The sequence below is a fragment of the Primulina eburnea genome, chromosome 9, assembly GCF_022965805.1.
Source record: "Primulina eburnea isolate SZY01 chromosome 9, ASM2296580v1, whole genome shotgun sequence".
In the NCBI taxonomy this organism is placed as follows: Eukaryota; Viridiplantae; Streptophyta; class Magnoliopsida; order Lamiales; family Gesneriaceae; genus Primulina; species Primulina eburnea.
Window position 1 is genome coordinate 32,362,464 of NC_133109.1, and position 21,516 is coordinate 32,383,979.

The 21,516-nt window shown below is 32.1% G+C and overlaps 2 protein-coding genes across 2 annotated transcripts; both read right to left on the reverse strand.

Moving 5' to 3' along the window:
• Positions 1–802: 802 nt before the first annotated feature.
• Positions 803–4,229, reverse strand: LOC140840579 (uncharacterized). The gene is made up of 12 exons (XM_073207760.1): positions 4,175–4,229; positions 3,875–3,997; positions 3,329–3,448; positions 3,094–3,229; positions 2,794–2,964; positions 2,523–2,675; positions 2,233–2,430; positions 2,005–2,146; positions 1,780–1,936; positions 1,571–1,687; positions 1,322–1,448; positions 803–1,157 (listed from the first exon to the last, which is right to left on the reverse strand). The coding sequence occupies exons 1-12, from the start codon at positions 4,213–4,215 to the stop codon at positions 918–920; spliced, it is 1,725 nt and encodes a 574-aa protein (XP_073063861.1). The 5' UTR covers positions 4,216–4,229; the 3' UTR covers positions 803–917.
• A 3,618-nt stretch (positions 4,230–7,847) lies between these two features.
• Positions 7,848–13,414, reverse strand: LOC140840580 (uncharacterized). The gene is made up of 17 exons (XM_073207762.1): positions 13,183–13,414; positions 12,953–13,099; positions 11,342–11,408; positions 11,068–11,189; positions 10,910–10,963; positions 10,697–10,813; positions 10,499–10,618; positions 10,255–10,390; positions 9,927–10,097; positions 9,673–9,828; positions 9,472–9,578; positions 9,215–9,308; positions 8,977–9,118; positions 8,740–8,896; positions 8,524–8,640; positions 8,328–8,454; positions 7,848–8,247 (listed from the first exon to the last, which is right to left on the reverse strand). Exons 1-17 carry the CDS (start codon positions 13,386–13,388, stop codon positions 8,002–8,004), a joined length of 2,286 nt encoding a protein of 761 aa, XP_073063863.1. The 5' UTR covers positions 13,389–13,414; the 3' UTR covers positions 7,848–8,001.
• Positions 13,415–21,516: the final 8,102 nt, after the last annotated feature.

Sequence of the window (21,516 nt, forward strand, 5' to 3'; positions counted from 1 at the left end):
TTTTTTTTTAACAAATTTAATTATATATATATTTTAACATTTAGTTATGTGTAATTATAATTTTTTTATTATGATAAATTTTATTGATGAAGTTACCAACTTTCACCGACAATTATACATGCTGCGTACTGTGCCCGGTGAAGTGCTTGGAGGGGACAAACACTGTGTGGGTAAGTTGGTCAAAGGGTTACAACCATGGATTTAAACGGATTTAAATTGGATGGGGCAAGTCTGAGTTTTCCAAATTTTAAATATATTGGGTCTGCTACCCTATTTATTGTCATCCTTATATTGATTCGAGCTGACTCAAAAAATATTTAATATATATTCTAAATTATCTAATTTGAACAAAACTCGAATATGTTCCAAAAAAATTTTTTTAATTGAATTCAATATCAAATTATATTGTTCGATAGTTTGTAAACCATTCAAAGAACTTTAATATTTTATTAAAAAAATATACTTACATATTAAATAGATACTTTTAGACCTTTATTTTGAAATAACCCGCGAACATGTTCGATTATTTCTAGTTGAGCCTTGATTCGATCCAAATTAGAACTTAAGCATTGATTTGAATCAAACTCGAGCAAAAATATTAAAATTTTGATGATAATCAACTCAATTTAGTTCGTTTACACTCTGATTGATTCCAACTAAAATGAAACATGTAAAGTTCCCTGGGTTGTCCCCATGGCTCAATATCATCAAAGCCGGAATTGGCCCGATTGATTATACCTTGCGTATGGTAGATGAGTTACAAAATATATATATAGTGAAATTAACAAATTTTAAATAAACATGCATATATAATCTGAATAGTTTCAATGCTTTGTATATCAATTTAATTAAAGCATAAGAAACATTTTACTCGTAAACTATACATCTATATATTCTATCTAATTAATTATGACGTATTATTGTGGAGGTGGCGCCTCTAGGCGGATGTAATCATACATAACCCCATTAAATGGACCTTGTACTCTTGTTTGCGTTAGATATATTGTGTTCCTTCCATTCACAAATCGGGAACCTGATATTTTCACACTATATAGAGAGTAAAGTCCATGAATTCCATGTCTTGCAATTGCATTATCCCTCCCTATTTGCTTCGTCGTAAATTCGGCACGCTTCGCGGATGGGTTGTTGATCCTCACCTGTAAATTGTGCAAGAAAATAAGATGAAATCGTATTACTATCAATGAAGCTTTTATTCTTTTTTTTTTTTAAATGAAAACTATCAATATCGTTACTCAAACAACATATATATTAATATCTGACGAAGATATTATGCAAAATTTGATGATGTTATTTTGCATACTTGTATTTCGGCAAGGCTGGCGGATGCCAGTGCTAGCCTGAGAGTGTAGGTTCCTTTCTCGATCACATTTTTCAGATCAAAGACAATTTTCCATGCGGTGGGTTTATACATATTCTTTCCTGTTTTCCTGGAAAATAAAGTAAATCCTAGAATAAGTGAGATCGTAAGTACTGATTTAAAAAATTATAATTGGAGTTAATATGATCATAATTCATTTGTACATTGTAAAGAAGAAGATGAGTTAATTACCTATTTGCATGGGCAAAAAACCAGTGTTTTCGATAATCGCTAACACCAATTCTGTAGACAACATCTTTAGTAGGATTCAAAACAGCATATCTTTCCCATAACCCGTATTGCCGAAACCTGGATTCAAACAATATTTACGCTGTTAACTGCATCGATCTTATCTTAATGATTGAGATATTTTTACATAGAACATCTTACGTTTAACTTACTTTTCTGTGTTGTTGATGAACAGATGGGTCACAAGCCTGGGGTTTGGATGAGGCACGTAGAATTCAGCAGCCGAACGATCGGGGATCCCGATTTCCCAGAGAGTTGGACCATTTCTTGGAGGATCATATACGATGTTACCTACTTTGACTTTGCTTCCTGGTAACATGAAAAAATATTTTTAATTAGAAGTGTATATATATGTACATTATTGATTTAATCATTACCTGGTTTGATGATTAGCATTCTGTCGTATTTGTAGTCTCCAATGATCCCTGGAACCCAACCATACAAGTGATATATGCCTTCTCTAACATTTTCTATTGTGAAATATCCCATTGCATCAGTTCGTGTCCAAAACTGATAGCCCTGGAAAACAATATAGTTATCGAGCTATACTTCAGAAGGGAGAAAATGAAATAATCATTGCTAATATGTATGTATATATGAATGACCTTCGTGTCTTCTTGCCAGGATCCAACATCTCCAGGCGTAGCCAATCCTACATATGCTGATTTTGCAGGATGGATCTTTTTATTTAGATACATGTCGCGGACTAGCAGTCGACCTGTGATGGAACCCCTTTGACGGGCACTGGGGAAATCTTTCGATGATGGGAAATCGTATGGCCATTTCTTGGTTTCTATCATCATCTGAGAAGATTGCATAGAGGTTTATCAGAAGGACCGTGAAATACTGTAACATATATTTTAATTTTTTGCATCATCGTAAATCAATAATTTACCTGTTGTTTAGCATCTTTCCAAAGTGTGACAGGCTTATTTCCTGAGTCGGAGTTCAGGTATATAAAAATGGGGCCGAATACCTTTTTCCAGGGCTCTCCATTGTGGAGTTTAATTCTGAATTCCGGACTAGCATAATGTCCACTAAAAAATACCTGTATATATATATATATATATATATATATATATATATATGTAAAATATTATGAAGCTTGCACGTGATGTACTACGTACGTAGTTTATTTTCTTTAATGAGAAATAAATAGTACTTACAGCCAAGGCAGTTGGGCCACTATGAGAGGTGAGGTCTTGCTTGACAGGTCCACCGGATCGGAACTCATCACTCGGTGTTATAACCCAAAACCCGACGTGTGGCTGCGAGCTAATCCAACCGTGCACATGATTCTCCTGGTTCTCGCATGAGTACTGATACTTGTCGTCTACCTACGAATCAGATCGTTCTCCATTACATCACGAACGATATTGTCGCGAAACATCTGGTCCGAGCTACAAGTGGTCATAATCTTGTGTGTACAAATCGGATTAGGTTGAATTAAAACCTACTGCATGTACCTGCCCTTTGAGTATGGGATTTGTTGGATTTGTCAATATAACAGCTTCTTTATAATCAAGAGTTTTTCCCCTTTTCACGTCTTCTTCGGTTGGCATAATCTTTTGCATATTATCGGAGATAGCCATGTAATGGAACCTATAATCAAGCAATTTCATGGAAAACGAATTTAACAAATATAGCATGAAATCAGATTAATTAAAGTGACTCTAAATTGTTCCCTCTGAATAATCTTACAGGTCTTTGTCAGGCTTGAAAGCAATTCTCGCTTCATCGATGTGTAATCCCGGCCAGCCTTTCAAGTGTTCAAAGATTGCATATGTATAAAAACCCGAAACTCCTGTTAACATTATAAATCTGCAAAATAGTGAAGATTAGGGTTTACTAATCTTCTTCTTATGATAAATTTCGACTTGGGAAATTTACAATTTTCATCTCATAAGTTTGCACTTATAATTTTTTTCTCATATTCCTATAATTTGTTTAAGTTTTTATTAGTCCAATAAATTGATTCGTGTTTTCAATTTTCATTCTTTTAAATTTCCACCGGAATGTTGATGTGTCATCGTCAGATTTGAGAGATGGTTTACGACCCTCATCCAACCCTCTTAGTGGAGATTGATCATCTGTGTGCAAATTCTACTGAAAATCTTTCAATCGAATGTAATAATTAGTTTTTGCACATACTTTACTAGTCTAGAGGACACCCTTCGCACTTTCAAGATTCATGACATAGGATTTCTAGAATTAATAAATTACGTTGGAAAATAGTTATATAAACACCTTTTGTCGATATTTAGCGGAAGAACATTGTCCTTAACGGACGCAACATTCCATGTCTTTGTAAATGAAATCTCCACGTGATTTTTTGTTTCTGCAATCACCCTGAAATTTGTACAATCCAACCTGCAAGGTGCCGGAAAATTGATTGAGGAGGCATCGATCGAGACTAAATTATTGGAAAAAAAAAATTCTTCAAAACCTCAAAATATTTTTCTACTCTATATTCGTAGTTTTTTTTTACACAAAAAAATAAACACCACAAAATTTTAATCAGATATGATGTAAAATATAGATATTTACTTGAATAAAACACTCTTTTCGTTCTCCGACTTGCTCCACATGATGTCCCAATATCTGCATTAACAATATGATTAATTTGCATGTGTAAATTGAATTATTTGTGATATGAATTGTATTATATTTATTTGAAAAATGACATGACATAATCACTCAAAAAAAAAAAAAAAAAAGAAAAGAAAAAGAGAAGAGTGGCGCATATTGATCTTGCCCTCTATTCGTTTCAGGATTGCCATCTTCAAGTATGTTATCAATTCCATCATATCTTATGCTCGTCATATGACCAGTTGGTTTTGATAATTGGAGTTTGACAATTCCGTTGTCCATCTCCACCTGCATAATTAAATATATATTTCGAATCGAATTAAATTTATAAATTAAAACATACGTGTGTCTAATTTTTATGTAATTATTTATTTATTTATTTATTTTTCAAACAATGTTAAAGAAAGAAAATAATCCATAAAAGGTATTTATTTTTTATCTTTAAAGAATTTGAACAATCAATTCTTCACTTAATCTTTACCAAGCGATCGGTTACACTCAGCTTGACTGGATATGAGCGTTGATTCCCCTCTGAAGTGGGCCTGTAGTTGCATTGATTAAGTAGTAAAGTCGAGAAAAAAATTAACGAGAAAAAAAAAAGCATTTTTCCAGTAATAATCATGTATTATATAAAAAAATAAAAGAGTAGTTCTCAATAACATATATGTCTCACAAAATACGACCCATGAGACTGTTTCACACAAGTTTTGACAAAAGTAAAATGTATGGATCGGGAAATTCCAAGGAACCATTTATTTTTTTTTATATATAATACGCCTTATCAAATGTAGAGAAATTAACAAAATCATTTTGTAGGCGTGGAACAACTTCAAAACATACCAAAATTGTTTAAATAAAAAACTAATATATTTATTATACGGAAACCAAAATTTGACTATTTAAAGGATAAAAACCCAAATAAAAACTTGACGGGATGAATTAATGAAATTTTAATAGATGTCACGTATCATCTTATTTCACACACCTTTTAACTCATGAGGCACATGAGCACTAATATGAGCACTGAAAAATGAATAACGAAAAATAGCTTATATTTTGTGGATTGGAAAAATATAGTAAATATCAGTTTATAATTAAATATAAGGTTTAAAAATTTCCTATATTATCAAGCTCATCTACAACTAGGTTACTTATTTTTTTCAGAAAAAAATAAAGATTAGGTTTCTCTATCTTGTACAAGGAAGAGAAAATTATAGTGTTAATCTTGTAACTTGATATGTTTTGGGTTTTCGTCATGGCAAAAACTTGTGTTAGACGGTCTCACGGGTCGTATTTGTGAGACGGATCTCTTATTTGGGTCACCCATGAAAAAATATTATTTTTTATTGTGAATATGAGTAGGGTTGACCCGTCTCACAGATTATGATCCGTGAGACGGTCTCACATGAGACACTCTTTAGTCATTTAACTTGTCAATGTTTGGTTTTCATCCAGTGACTTGGAATTTTTTTATTGATTCTTTATTTGGCCAGAAACTACTAACTCCTTCGAATATTGTTTATTTTACATTGATGTTCTTCGTTATATATCTTGTGGTGAGAATAAACGCATTTTACATACATCAAAATAAGTTTAAACAAAAGCAAAGGAAAATGTAATAATATAGGTTTAGAGAATGTTTGGCAGAGCTTATAAGCTTAAAAAAACAGCTTATAAGCTGTTTTATAGCTTATAAACTCTCATAATTTTTGGTAAAAAAAGTTTCAAACAACTTATACGATGTTACATCTTATAAGTTGTTTTAAATAAGTTCATCGAAATACTTTCATAACTTATTTTTAAAATAAGATCTCGCAGCTTATAAGCTCCTAAAACAACTTATAAGATATATAAGAGCTTATAAGTTGTTTTAAATAAGTTTAGTCAAACACCTTTTTCTTCTAACTATATGAGTTGTGTAGGAATGTATCAGTTCCAAATAAATAATATTTGATAAATATAGTGGTTTCTGGTGAAGAATGACGAAAACCAAAAAAATTCTAAGTTAGTTTATGAAACCAAATATCGTCAAGTTACAAGACTAAAAGAAAAAAATAGACGAAGTTAGTGGACTAAAATTTCAATTTTCCCCAAAGAAATTTATGTGATCCAATTTCCAAATAAAAATGAAAAAAAGAAACTGAAATGGACTCATCCAATTGAAAATGGGGTATTTTTCCTTTTATGCAAATAATATCCCCCTTTCGCAACAGCTAGCCAGTTTTCTTTTTATCAATGGTTGTCAAATTTGCAACGCCATCTAAATTTAATGGGATATCTAGCTGGGTTACCCTAAATGAAAAGAAAGACCATGAGCATGGAGCCCTCCTAGTATAGGTTGATACAAAGCACGTTTCTAAGCACGCCGGAGATTCGATGTAATGCAATGCAATGCAATGAGAAAATTACCTCGCGTCTGGAGTACTCTTGGTGGAATAGTCGACGAGCAACAACGAATAAAATGCGATTCCAATCCACACGAAATTCGGGTGCCTTGTAGCCATATTGTATGAATCCATTAATAGTGAGCACTGAAAAAACATGCATTCAAATTAGATTTCTATGCACAACTGAGTTGCATCATGCAATGTGACGTTATATTAGTATAGAACATATAAAAGTTCGAAAAAATGGGAAAGTATGTATGTTTGCAAAATTGATCAAGAAAATTCTGAAATGAATAGAGAGAAAACGTACCTTTTGAGATGAATCAAACCATAGAAGCTTCAAGGATTATAGCTAGGTGTAGTGTGTGTGTGTGTGTGTGTATAACTGCTTATCCAATATGCAGAAACCAAGAAAACAAAACAACAATAAAAATCCCAAACTGATAATGTATTAAAAGATATTTAAGTGTTTTTATAACGAAAGCAGAATTTGTTATAAATTTAGACATTATTAGCAATTAATGTGTTTTACGAAAGAGAAATTGAAACAGAAATGTATAAAAAAACATTAGGGTTTCCTGATATCTTACAAATGTCTGGACAAATAAATATATATATATGTGTGTGTGTGACGGATCACTTATTTGGGTCATCCATGAAAAAATATTACTTTTTATATTAAAATTATTACTTTTTATTGTGAATATCGGTATGATTAACTCGTCTACAGATAAAGATTCGTGAGACCGTCTCATAAGAGACTTACTCTATTATTAAAGGCCATTGGATATCAGTTAATATATATTTTATTTTATCTGAAAATTTTGTGTCATGCACCATCCAAGGTAACCAAAGAACTAAACTAGTGTCCGGATCAAAGGGCGCATTCATTTTATTTTATTTTTAAAAATAAATTATTGTATTTCCCTAATTGCTTATTTTACCCTTTTATCTTGTTAGATATGTTATGACATATGACAATGTTTGCGTCAAAAGTCAAAATAGCACAAATTATCAATTTATTTCCATTTTGACCATTGATAATTTTTCTAGAATAAAAAGCCTTCTGCATGCGCATATTATTTTTACAGTTTTTTTATTTATATAAAACTTAAGAATGTATTTAAAATAGAGATTTAATTGTAAATTCTTAGAATCAATTGGACGGCATAACTGATATTTCAACTTCTTAGTTCGTTTTTTGTCTAGAAGACCGTTTAAACTCGTACTGATCCATCCGAATGGACCCTTTATACATGAAGAAGTTCTCTCAATATTTGTTGATTTTTCCAGTGACAATACATGCAAGGAGAATTGAACTTCTTACAACTCGAACCAGTTGTCTATGCAGCATATGCTAACGCGATCGAAGCGAAATATTACAAATCGATGCAATTTTCACGTCCCGGCAGGACCTTCTAGACGAATATAATCGTACATAATTCCTTTCCAACGGCTCAAGCCTCTCGTTTGAGTCAAAAAGATTGTGTTAGTTGTAGTTGTGCTCACAAGTAGATAACCAGGTATACTTACGCTGTATAGCCAATATAATCCATGGATTCCATGTCTTGCAATTGCGTTGTCCTTGCCTATCAAACCCGTTGTAAAATGAGGTGTTCTTGTTCTTTCATCGTTGATTCGAACCTAAAAATTTGAGTGAAGTTCACATGAGCATGCTTACTCTATTAGATGTGAAACTGGCATGACTAATTGCTTAGTCTAACCTGTAATTCTGCATCGTTGGCCGATGCCAATGCCAGTTGAAGAGTGTAATTTCCAGACACGTCCAAGTTTGTAAGATCGAACAAAATTTTCCACGTCGTTGGCACGTATGTTTCATTTCCAAGATTCCTATACTGCAACACATTACAACCAGTTCTAGAAAAGGGAAGCAATATATTATTAGAATTAAACAAGTACCTGTTCACATGAGCAAAGTACCAATCTGTTTGATAGGTACTCAAGCCAACTGTAAAAACTAAATCTTCATTCGGGTACAAATCCGTGTACCGATCCCATAAACCGTACTGCCTAAACCTGTCACGCGAAGTTCCAAATATGGATCACAACTTGTTATTGGTGCAGAAATGTAAGCGAAAATTTCATCAGAATGAAAAAGTTTCGTGCTTTGCATACTTTTCTCCATGGTTAGCGTATAGCTGGTTCATTAGTGTCGGATTTGGATCAGGCACGAAAAATTCAGCAGCCGAACGATCAGGAATTCCGATCTCCCACTGCGTAGGACCATTTCTTGGAGCGTCGAATATTAAATTCCGCAGCTTAATTTCGCTTCCTTGTCATACATGAAACATGGAAAGTTAACCATATAGTAAAAAATATGTATCATTCTTCTACATAAAAGTATTTCAAAACCTGGTATAATGTTGATACTAATGTCACATTTATAATCACCAATGAATCCGGGAACCCAAGCATAGAGACTGTAGTTCCCAGCTCGAACGCCGGTAATTACAAAATACCCTGAAATATCAGCCTGGGTCCAGAATTGGTAGCCCTGTCAACGAAAGTTGAACTACTATGAATTCATGGATACCTGGTAAATCGTTTGATGTTTTTGAACTAAAAAAACATGCAAGAATCAGTGATTAACCTTGTTTTCTCTTTGCCATGATCCTGTATCTCCAGGCAGGGCCAATCCAACAAGTGCAGAATTTGCCGTTATTAGCCTTTCAGTACTGATGTAACTGGTACCATGCATGCATAAAAAAAAATTAGAATTATACCCGAAAGAAGTGATGACACCGAGTATAAACTTTAGTTCATAGAACATGTACATGCGTAGTTTGTAGACTCGATTTTACATGTTTCTTGAATACTGAGACCTTAAACTTTAGCCTAGAGAAATACCTGTCACGAACCAGCAATCTACCACTCACTGTGGCCCGTTGCTCAGCAAAAGGGAAATCTTCCGAAACCGGGAAATCATATGGCCAATTTCCTGTTTCTATGAGCATCTAATAAAGTATACACATTATCAGAATTCATTGAAATTACTTGTAAATTTTAACCCAAGAAACTAAAGATATTACTAAAAACCATAACCCGTACCTGTTCTTTGGCATCTGTCCACAAAGAAAGTGGATCTTCATCATCTAAAGCTGAATTCAAGTAGATAAAAAGAGGACCAAAAACCTTTTTCCATGGTTCACCATCACGAAATTTCAAGATCAAAGGCGCCCCCGCATAATGCGTGCTAAAGAACATCTGCATGCAAATGAAATGTACATAGCAGAAAGTACATACAAGATTACTTTTTACCAGTGCAGTAAGCCTAAAAGATATAATGTAAAGTATATACTTACCGATAGGGAGATTGGACCGGCATGAGAAGTTAGATCTTGCTTCACAGGACCACCTGTTTTGAATTCATTACTTGGAGTGATTATCCAAAACCCCGTCGGAGGATCTGAACAAATCCACCCGTGGACTCGACCATCCTTGTTGTCACTGGAATACTGATACTTGTCATCAACCTATTTAAACATAGTAAAATGATCATTTCATATATAAGTTGGAAAGTTCTAAAAATTTTCCAAGCTACCATTTGGAAGATAATAAATTGCACATGTAATTTTCAACTTAGATTGCAGAAATGGAAATTAATTAATTTTTTTCCCCTCAGTAAAATACCTCTCCTCTAAGGAACGCATTGGCTGGATCAGTTAGAAGAACAGCTTCTGGATAGGCAAGAACATGACCTTTCTCCCTGTCTTTCGATGTTGGCATGATTCTTTGCCTTTCATCAGATACTGCCATATACTGAAACCTATACATAAATAAGAAAGGAAAATCATGCTTTTGAATCTTAATCGGAGTACTAATTCATATGTACATACTAAATAATTTGTACATGTTAAAGTAAGAATGCTTTTACAATTTGTCTTGTAGCTTAAATACTGTTCTTCCTTGGGAGATACTCATAGCAGGCCATCCCTCTAGACGCTCGAAAATCCCATACACATAAAATCCAACACAACCACGCAGCATTATAAACCTTTACAACAAATAGATGTTAGCATAAAAAATCGAATAAGATGACGAAAATAGAAATGATTTTGGACTTACACTGCACCTTTTATCAATGTTAAGTGGTGGTTCCTTCGACTGCGACGAATCCCATGTCTTCTTGAATGAGAGCTCTACTTGATTTGCATCTTCCATTGCAACATCAAAACTAGCCCCCTCTATCCTTAATCACATCCACTCCTCAATCAGTTGTTCGTTACATGCAAAACCGGATAACTTACAGGACTAAAATTACATATAAATCAACATGAAAACTTGCCTATCATAAATGTCTTTAGGATGATCAGGATGGCTCCAATTTATGTCCCAGTACCTATATTAGTATTCGTTTTATGATTGGAACGATACTTTTCGAACAGAAATGAATGAAAAAGAACATGAATAATTAACATGCACAAACAACTGAAAATGTCTTACCCTCTATTATTTTCTTCATTCTGTGTTTCTAATAAATTCTCAATCCCATTATATTGAATTTTCGTTACATAACCTCCGGGAATAGACAACGTGACACTTAAAATGCCATTTTTTACAACTGCCTGTCCAAAATTTGGATTTAGTTTTAGTCATAAAATCAGACTTTCGAGGAAAAATTAGAAAAAGTGTTCATATAATAATATATGAGTAAATTATATAATTGTGTCATAAAATGAAATGTAGAAATATAGTACTGTTATATAATCCAACGTACTTGATCATCCAGTACATGCAATTGAACTGGTGGAAAGTACATCACATCATCCATATTCTTCTGAAATCTTCAACAACAAAATTAACATAAGATTAAATTAATCATGAATAGTATAGAAAATAAAATAATAAATAAATTCTTATCATCAGTACCGAAAATATAATGCATGGGGAATGAAAGTGTTGTTTAGTGCAGAGAAGCGTAAGAACATGATAAATTTGGTAAAGTACAAAACCATTAATTAATTATATATATATATTGGTAAATTACAAAACCATTAATTTTATATATATATATATATATATATATATATATATATATATATATATATATATATATATCAGGGGCGGCCCTGGGGTGGTCAACCATGGCCACCGCACAGGGCCCCCAACGGGATAGGGCTGAATAGGGTCCAATTAAATTGGGGTTATGGGTATATTGGGTTGAATATTTGGGCTTTGGATATTATCTTCAATTTTTTTAAATCAAATATTTTAAAATTTAATAGTGGTTAGTGTGTTTATCAATCTGACACTGCAAATTTTCATGTTGATCCTTACATCTAAAAAAAACCACTAAAATAGAGTAACGATACTGATTATTAGCAATGTGGAATATAATGTTTTTTTTATTATAGATATTAGTTTATGTAATCAAATAATGAAATTATCTTTATATTATTGATTTTAGTATTAGTTTTATATAAATACAAAGGGCCTTTTTTTTTTTTGCACAGGGCCCTTCAAAGTCTAAGACCGGCCCTGATATATATATATATATATATATATATATATATATATATATATATATATATATATATATATATATATATATATATATATTACTTAATTGTTTTATAAGAGAAACCGAGTACACTTTTTGTTTGGACATGATCACGGGTGCTTAAATTTAGGTCATATGCAAAGTTTTTTTAAATGGAGGAATGAAATGTTATAATTGGATCTCGAATATGAAATTTAATTTTAATTTTGAAATTTCGATCACGGGGTGGTTTATATATAGAATTAGGAAATGATAAATTATATTTTAAGTGCTAATTAAAGATATTATAATTTGAAAAATAGTATTTAATTATGATATTATATTTGATGTGTAATTTGATTTGACCAAGACAATTGAATCGATTAAATAATAAATTATGTTGACCAGTGAATAATGACTGGTCCCTTCGATCTTCAACAAATTGACTTACATTTAACCAAAAAAATCAACACACCTAATTATCAATAACATCCTCAAGTTACTCAAAATACATCCGTAGCTAGGAACAAAAAATCTTGGGCGTTAATTATAACTGACTTGGTCGACTGTGTGAGTTTTGAGATCGAGATTCCGAGTTCGAATAGTAGTGACTATGAGTTCTTCGTCATAAAAATAAAAGGAAATCTTGAACAAGATTAAACGAGTGATCAAAATGAAAAGTCAATCACAGGGACTCACGTCTCAATTAGGGGACGAACACTGGATCGAAAAGACAAACACACATCCAGTAACCATAGATAAAAATAAGGGCAAACTCACTCTTTAATATATATACATGTGTGTGTGTGTGTGTGTACTTTAATAGATAAAAATAAGGGCAAACTCAACTGTGTTCTCCCACAATGAGTGGGTAGTGGTAACTGAAGAACGATGCAAAACCAGCCAAACATCAAACCCCATTGTCTCTTCCATCTCCAAATCCCCATATTCTTCATATTCACCAGAAGAAAGAAATATCTATATATATTTATATATCTGCATGCCCATTAAAAACGTACAATCCCAATTACATTTCTGGTGAAAATGGTTTCACAGCATATATCTTTAAGAAGAATCACCTGCGAATATCGAAGACGGAGGAATGGCTGTTGTTTTCGCTGATTGAAGAATAATTTAGCGCAGATATAGAAATATTGTGTAGTGTAGTGTTTTTGGTGGACACGTATATATTCAAAAAGTAGTGAATGCGTGAGGCAGCTGAAGAGTTTTTACAAGGGAAATATGTGAATCTGTGGGAACAATTACCAACTAAAGGCTGGTACATCAATTCTTTCCAAAGCACTTTATGCCTTAAATATCTATTTCACATTACATACGGAGGAGGAGCATTGAAAAAAAGACGTTTCGTCTCGCAAATACTCACCAAACTCTATTTGTAATTTATACGTTCACGGAGATGAAGAAGGAAAAATCATAAGATAAAACTATACCAACTTAATTTTTTATTTTTATAAATATTTATTTACTTTGCATAGACATATATATAGATATCATAAATTATATTATTAGTGCCAAGAATCCATTAGCATTTATGAATCTGTTGACATGTAGATTAGCATTTGGACTTTCGGTCATTTCTGTTGTCATCTTTATTTGGCTCTTCTGGAGTGGGTTGGTTTAGGACAAAGCGTAGTGTATGTCACTTGTTTAATTCACTTTACCGATTGTTACTTTATATATTAATGTAAAAGCAAGAAAAAATATATATCAAGAGTCAAATGAATATTTTCTTTTGAACTGAAAAGAAGAATTGTCACGGTTCAATGGATTTGTGAAATTGTCTGCTTTGGTCTGAGTCCTCGTGACTTTAAAACGCGTCACAGCGTGCGAAGTTTGTACACACTGACTCGGATACCAAAATTTCACGGCTCTGCCCACCTATGATTTAATTTGTTCGCTTTGGCCCAATGCCTCACGACTTTAATACGCGTCCAAGACTTCAGGCCAAAGCGAGAAATATCACAAGTGGGCTGGGTCATGACATTTATATTAGTGCCAATGTATGTGGACGCCGCATGTTGTAAGCGTTTTAAAGTCGTGAGACCTCGGGCCAAAACGGATAATATCACAAGTGGGTTGGGTCGTGATATTTGGTATCAGAGTCAGCGTGTGTGGACGCCGCACGTTGTGATGCGTTTTAAAACGGTGAGAGCTTAGGCCAAAGCAGACAATATATTACAAGTGGGTTGGGCCGTGACTAAAATTTTATGTAGTAGAGTAATTTTAAATAATAAAAGTTTTTGATAGTCCAAATTGTTCGAAATCAAAAGAAATAAAGTAAATTGTATTATAAACTAGGTTACGACTTGTGTTGGATTAATTTGACTTTACAAACCACTATTGAAGGCCAATAAATCCACTTCTCACGATTCATTTGGTATCGAGTTTACTTAATTTATTGGATATATATTTCACTTACTTTAACCTACGTCATCGTACAGGATAATTATATTTTTAGTCCACTAATTATTTTTTTTCACTTTTGATCATGTTAAAATGAATTTGCATTTTTAGTTCTCTAATTTGTATGATTTTTTTTTTGGTCATGTTTAAGTCAATTTCAATTTTTACTCTTGTAATTTGCTTTCTTTTTACATTTATTGTTATGTTAACGATGAATTTGTAATTTAAATCCCGTAGCTTGTATATATATATTTTTTAATTTTTAGCCTTTTTTGCGGACATAGATTTTGACATGAATTTTTAAAATAAAACTTCCATATATGTCGTGAATTTTTTAGAATATTATTTGGAAGGAAAATAAACGGATTCCGGTTAAAAAAATTTCAAAAATAAAAAAAAACACATGCAAGTTACATGACTACAATTGCGAATGTAAAAATTAAGCAAACATGCAAGGTATAATACCAAAATTAAAAATTCATCTTAACACGGCCAAAAATAAAAATAAAAAACATGCCAGTTACAAGATTAAAAATAAAAATTTATCGTTGACTAGACGTGAAGAAAGTGAAAAGTACATAACAAAAAATATAATTTCCCCCCATTGTACATTTTAAATTCTTGATTTATTTATTCTATCTACCATCGCATTTCTTCGAGTTTATTGATTTAGTAAGTAAACTTTATTCCGACTTGTTTTATAAACCCCGAGTTCAATTCTTACTCTAGGAAAAAAAAAAAAAACAAAAGGTCTTTTGGTTGGTAGTGGCTGACTTTTTTGGCCTAGCTTACCCACGAGAAATTTTAAACAAGTTGGACAAGCTATTGCGCTATCACATCGTCGTCACTTGCCAATATTTTGGTGCGCAAATTGTAATTCATATCATATATAATTGTATATGCAGCTAAGATATGGCCTCTCTCGAAATAAGATGGTTCGAATAATTAGTCAATTCGCGTAATTTGCTAATTAATACTCTTGAAAATCTAAAAACACATTTCGTGGGTTGTCACATATGTTACAAAACAAAGTAGAGACGTCGGAGAGTGTTCGGCGAAAAAAACAATCAATCCAACCCTTAAATCCGTAATTTCCCGATGAATGTCCTAAAAAAGAACATTTGAATATTATTAATAAGAGAGGGTAACAGATTTATAGGTGGGCCTAATTAAATTTAGGGACTCTTATATGGACCAATTTCCAATTTCACTCATAAGGTGTTAAGATTGAAATTTTAATTTAAATCAACCTCAAAGCTAGCTAAAGGGGATGGTTGTCCAAGCCCATATATGTAATTCTCGGTATTATATCCAACCGATGTGAGACATGTAACATAAGGTAGATATAAAAATTCATAATTTAGAAATAATTTCATTTTATAAGACTTTGAACTATTTAAACTTTTAATAAATAATAAATAGAAGTTTGGAAAATTTTAAAAATCTACACACGTTTGCTTTGCAAAATGAAAAAGTAAAATTATAATTTTAAATAATTAATTTTTCAAATATGAAAAACGTAATGTTTTATTTATTACAGTAAATTATAATTTTTCAGGAAAGTAACCTTTTAGTATTTCTCGCATTTATTCTAATAACTTTTCTATAATAATTTTCGGATATTGCAAGCATGATTTGTTGAGAAAAGGCTACAAAAGCAACAGAAACTTCATGTGACAAACTATGTTTTGTTGGAAATTTGGGGCTTTCGTTTTAGGTTAATGGAATTTGAAAATTGGAACATGACCAAAAGAGTGACTCCAACAAATAGAAATTAGGTTATTTTGTTCCTTCTGTGAGACGATCTCATTAATTTATATTCATAAGAATAGTTTAAGCGATCTATCTTTAATAAAAATATATTTTTGATATAAAAAATATTTTTTTTTATGAGCTAGATTGAGTCAAATATCTATCTTACAAAATTAATATGTAAAACGATCTTACAAGAGTTTTTATCCGAATTAATTTATGTATTACATATAGTGCTCAGTTAGAATTTTTGGTGGAAAAAACTGATGAAAGTTTCCATATCTGACAGCAACTGTTTATATGTTATAGAAGTTAAGTGATATTTTCAAATAAAAATTCTTTAAGTTGGCAAATTTTCTACTTATTAGTTTTTTTTCATGAACAATCTTATAAACAAAAAAGGAAAAACAATTTACGCCAACCATGAGATTCGGGAGGAAATCTTCTACAACAAATTATGCTAAATTTTGTGCTACACATTAATTAAATTTAGAAAATTAGATATCCTAACTCAACTAATTGCCTCAATTCTTGCAATTCTTTTATTATGGACAATTTGACTAAAGAGATCATATTCCTTATTAATAAACTGCTTACACAATTACAATATCTGTCATTGATTTTTGCATTTTTTTATTATAAATAATATCTAAAATTTAATGATAAAATTAATTTTTAAAAAAATAGATAAGTTTAAGGCCCTTATACTTTATAATATTATTGAAATATGTTTAAATTTATTAAAATATTGCTCTAATTTTTGTTTGTTTGTTGGTCATTGAATATGTAAAATCAAGTGAATAAGTGAAATGAATGATAAAATAACTAAATATTGTAGTCATAATATCATAGTATTATTAATAAGGGAAATAAGAATATAATTGCAAATAAAGTATTTGATTTTTTTGCCTTTCTTGTTTTATTACTTGATACCCCATGGATGAACCCATCAAGATCCGGCCCAAATTCCCGGCCCATCTCTGAGGCCCACAGGTGACTGGCCCATGACAAGCCCAGGTATTCTCCTATAAATACCAGGTTTGAGCGTATGATAAGGAATTGAATATTGTTTTCAGCAGCACCCTTAGCTGCTCCCCCCATATATCCTCAGTCACTGACTTGAGCGTCGGAGGAGCTACGCCAGGACACCCTCCTGGCCCCCTCTTAACGGTCTTTTTCTTGATTTCAGGCTCAGGTTCATCTTAAAGCCCACGTCTGAACTAGTGACGCTCGTTGGGATCGGACCCTAGATTTTCCGTGAGTATCATTACTGATAAAGCTTGTTTAGTGATGCGGTTGTTAGTCGTGGGTTCTGACTCGACTAATTTATAATTTATTTATTTATTTTTTTTGTAGATATAAGAGGATTAATTATTGTCTTGGAAACCTCTTTTACTGTCACATGAATTGATCATTTTATATAAAAAATACACAACATCATATAATATTTTGGAGTAAGTCTCTTGTGAGACGGTCTCACGAATCTATATTTGTGAGACAAGTCAACCCTACCGATATTCACAATAAAAAATAATACTCTTAGGTATTGTTTGGTTCAAATACTTGTAAGTACTAATATAAATAGTCTTATCATATCACTTGTTTTGTACAAGTATTATTCATCTCGATCAATCAAATTATTAATTATTTATTGGCAAAAAATTGTGTGAGACGGTCTCACGGGTCGTATTTGTGAGACAAATATCTTATTTAGGTTATTCATGAAAAAATATTACTTTTTATGCTAAGAGTATTACTTTTTATTGTAAATATGGGTAGGATTGACTTGTCTCACATATTAGGATCCGTGAGATGGTCTCACATGAGACTCACTCTTATTTATTTCACATCAATCAAATTCGTAATAATTTATCTCACATCAATCAAATCAATAATATAAAATTACGATATTACCCTTAATAAATAATATTATTAATATTATATTAATATTTTCAACAATGACAAAATGGTAATATCATATTATCTCAAATTTAATCAATCAAATCAATTAAATCAAACACTATATTAACTATCATTTTCTATTTATTTTATTATTACAAAATATTACTTATCTACATACTATATATCTCATACCATGAACCAAACGATAGCTTATTATAAAAAGTAATATTTTTTCATAGATGACTCAAATAAAATATCTATCTCACAAAATACGACAGTGAGATTATCTCATTCGAGTTTTTTCCAATATCCTGACTATCGTATAAGAGGATTCGAATACCAAAAACTTTATTAAGAAAAGATTGGCATGAAATTAAATAATATTTTCTGGAGTAAAAATTTCTTTGGATGTTGCGAGCCCATTATATTCCTATGGAAGTCTTGAATCCAAACAAAGTACAAGATTTGTCACTATCATAGGGACAGAAACACTTCAAAATTAACATAAACAAAAGCACGTCTCTTTACGAGATATTCAGCTGGAGATATATATAATTCAGCAGTGACAAATTTTTGAAAGCTTGAGTATGACTTGTTAATAATCAAGCCGAGCTCGAACTTTATTTAACGAATATATTCATAGCTCTCGAGGTTATTCGAGCCTAAACGAGCTTAAAATACAAATTATATATAAATTTAAATATTAATTAAAATTAAAAACTAAATTATATATTTAGAGAAAAATATATAAATTTTATCGAATCGAGTTTCGAATAACTAACAGATAACTTGGTCCATTTTCATTCTTAAGTTGGCCTGATATGGTTTCGTTCATTTAATTAGATAGTCATAATTTGGTTTCAGTAGAATAAATTGGCTTGTTTTTGTACCTTTAGTGGTTTTTTTAAACAGAATTGTTGATAATATTTCAATAATGTCCAGCCTTATGTCAATACTGATCGGTGATACCTCATCATTCCATTACTTCATGCAGTTATTTAGTCATGTATGATTTTATTTTAACAAATAAAGAGCTAATTTAAAAACTCATCTCCAAATAATAAATATCTACATAAATTTCCTTGAAATTAATACGCAAATATCGTAGATAATTGCAAGTCTCATCTGTTCTATGTCGTAACCTTAACCAACCAACGTGATGAATTCATACCAGAAAAAAATATATTTTTGGTCATATATCTTTTTATGTTTTTTCATTTTTTGTCATGTTATTAATCAATAAATGATCTTAGCAAACTAACTTGCATGTTATTGTGTTGGTCCGCGATTTACCAAGTGCACACCGAAAAGTAGAGGCTACTGTTCCTACGTCATTAATGTATATTTACAAATGTTGTTTTAATCGATCATGTATATATTTATTTGATCACGATATGCCAACCATAAAATACGAAGCTTATTTATAGCATACAAATTAAAAATTTAGAAAAATTTGTGCTGCTAGCCATCCTGAGCCGTTGGTCATTCTAGACATATATAACGTACATAACCTTTCTAAATGGCCCCAAAGTTTACTTCTTGAGTTAAAAAAGTGGTATTCATGCCATCTACTAGTCGACTTCCCGCAACGCCGGTACTGTAAAAATGGCAAGTGCTATGGATTCCATGCCTCGCGAGTGCATTATCCTTGCATATCATTGTGGTTGTAAAGTGCGGAGGTGAATTTTTATCTTTAAAAATAGCTTTTTTCTATAGAATTTTTTTCATAATCTGGATGGAGGAAAGTGAGATGTGACCTTGCTTTCAGTTTGCCATGAGCCCCGACACCCTGCGGGTGCCAATCCAACTTCATAAAACCAGCAGCGGCTGGCACAGGTTGCTTATTTATGTATCGACAAAAAATACATTCAGGTTTTTTTAAAAAGAAATGTTTTTAAATTCAAAACTAGGATTCTTTTAAAGAAGAGGACATATTGTAAGTTGTACAGTCTCGGGGTCAAGGACATTGAATTTGCAATGTTTGTGTCAAGATTGGAAGTTCAAAGGGGAGGATTATCCAATCTCATATATACCACTCAAAGGTTATTTATTCAACCGATGTGGGACAATTAACAGTTTGCAGCTTTAAAAGTACGTGATTATTAATCAACACTCTAAATTTGAAAAATAAATTGGTCCGAAACTGGATTTTGGTTCTCTAATTGCACTTGGAGAGGACTATCTTCCACAAAAATTGGATAATTTACCTGTCATGAACGAGTAGTTGGCCACTAACTGTGCACCTCTTTGTTTGGATTTGAGAAAGTCATTCGAAAGAGGAAAATTATATGGCCAGCCAGCGACTTCCTTCAACATCTGCGCACAATATCACACATAAAGCACTTTCAAGTTTTCTTCTACATATCGACGTAGTTCTATATTAAATTGAAAGTATGACTCTTGATGCATGTTATACAAGATGTTCGCGCGAATATCTCCCGGTGAGTCACAATATCGGCCAGTCACATTTAAGTGCGGATGAACGGAAAATATGGATATGTGTACCCTCTGCTCGGCCTCGTTCCAGAGTACGGAAGGGTTGGTCTTGGCTGCAACATCAGAGTTAAGGGAAACAAAAACAGGGCCAAGCAGCTTTTTCCAGTATTCTGCTTCCTGAAATTTGGGAGCAATATCATCCCCCCGCATAATGCGGGCTAATAAATAACTACGGGTACAATTTTTTTTTTAAAAAAACCATTCAAACTTTTATCCCGCACCATTGAGTTATTGTAGAAATTGGTGTAAAACAAAGTACTTACAGGAAGCATAGTGAATCCGACATGGGAGGTGAGCTCTTGCTTTAAAGGGCCTCCCGTTTCTGAAACAAATGCACTCCATTGGATTGCATGACATCTTCAATCCCACCTTCTGTAATATCTGTGAAACTACTCCAATCCTCGTAAAAATATTATTTTCTGGGGTTGTATTGTTCCCATTCTTAATTTTATTGTGGAGAAAAATAAATTTGTATGATTGCATGGGTACGTTTTGGTTTCATTTTATTACATAAAAATATATATTTAAAAAGCAAATGAATTTTGTTTATATATATGTATATATATAATACACACTCACAATCATAACCAGGAAATAGAATAAAATCAGTTATAGTGTATAATTACAATCCTAAGAACAATTTATTTTCTAAATTTAGTAATGGGATTAAAATGAGAAAATCGCATATTTAATAATGTTATGGGAAAAACACACAATGTGAGACGGTTTCACATGTCATATTTTGTGAGACTGATCTCTTATTTGGATCATCCATGAAAAAGTATTACTTTTTATGCTAAGAGTATTACTATTTATTGTGAATATCGGTAGGATTGTCG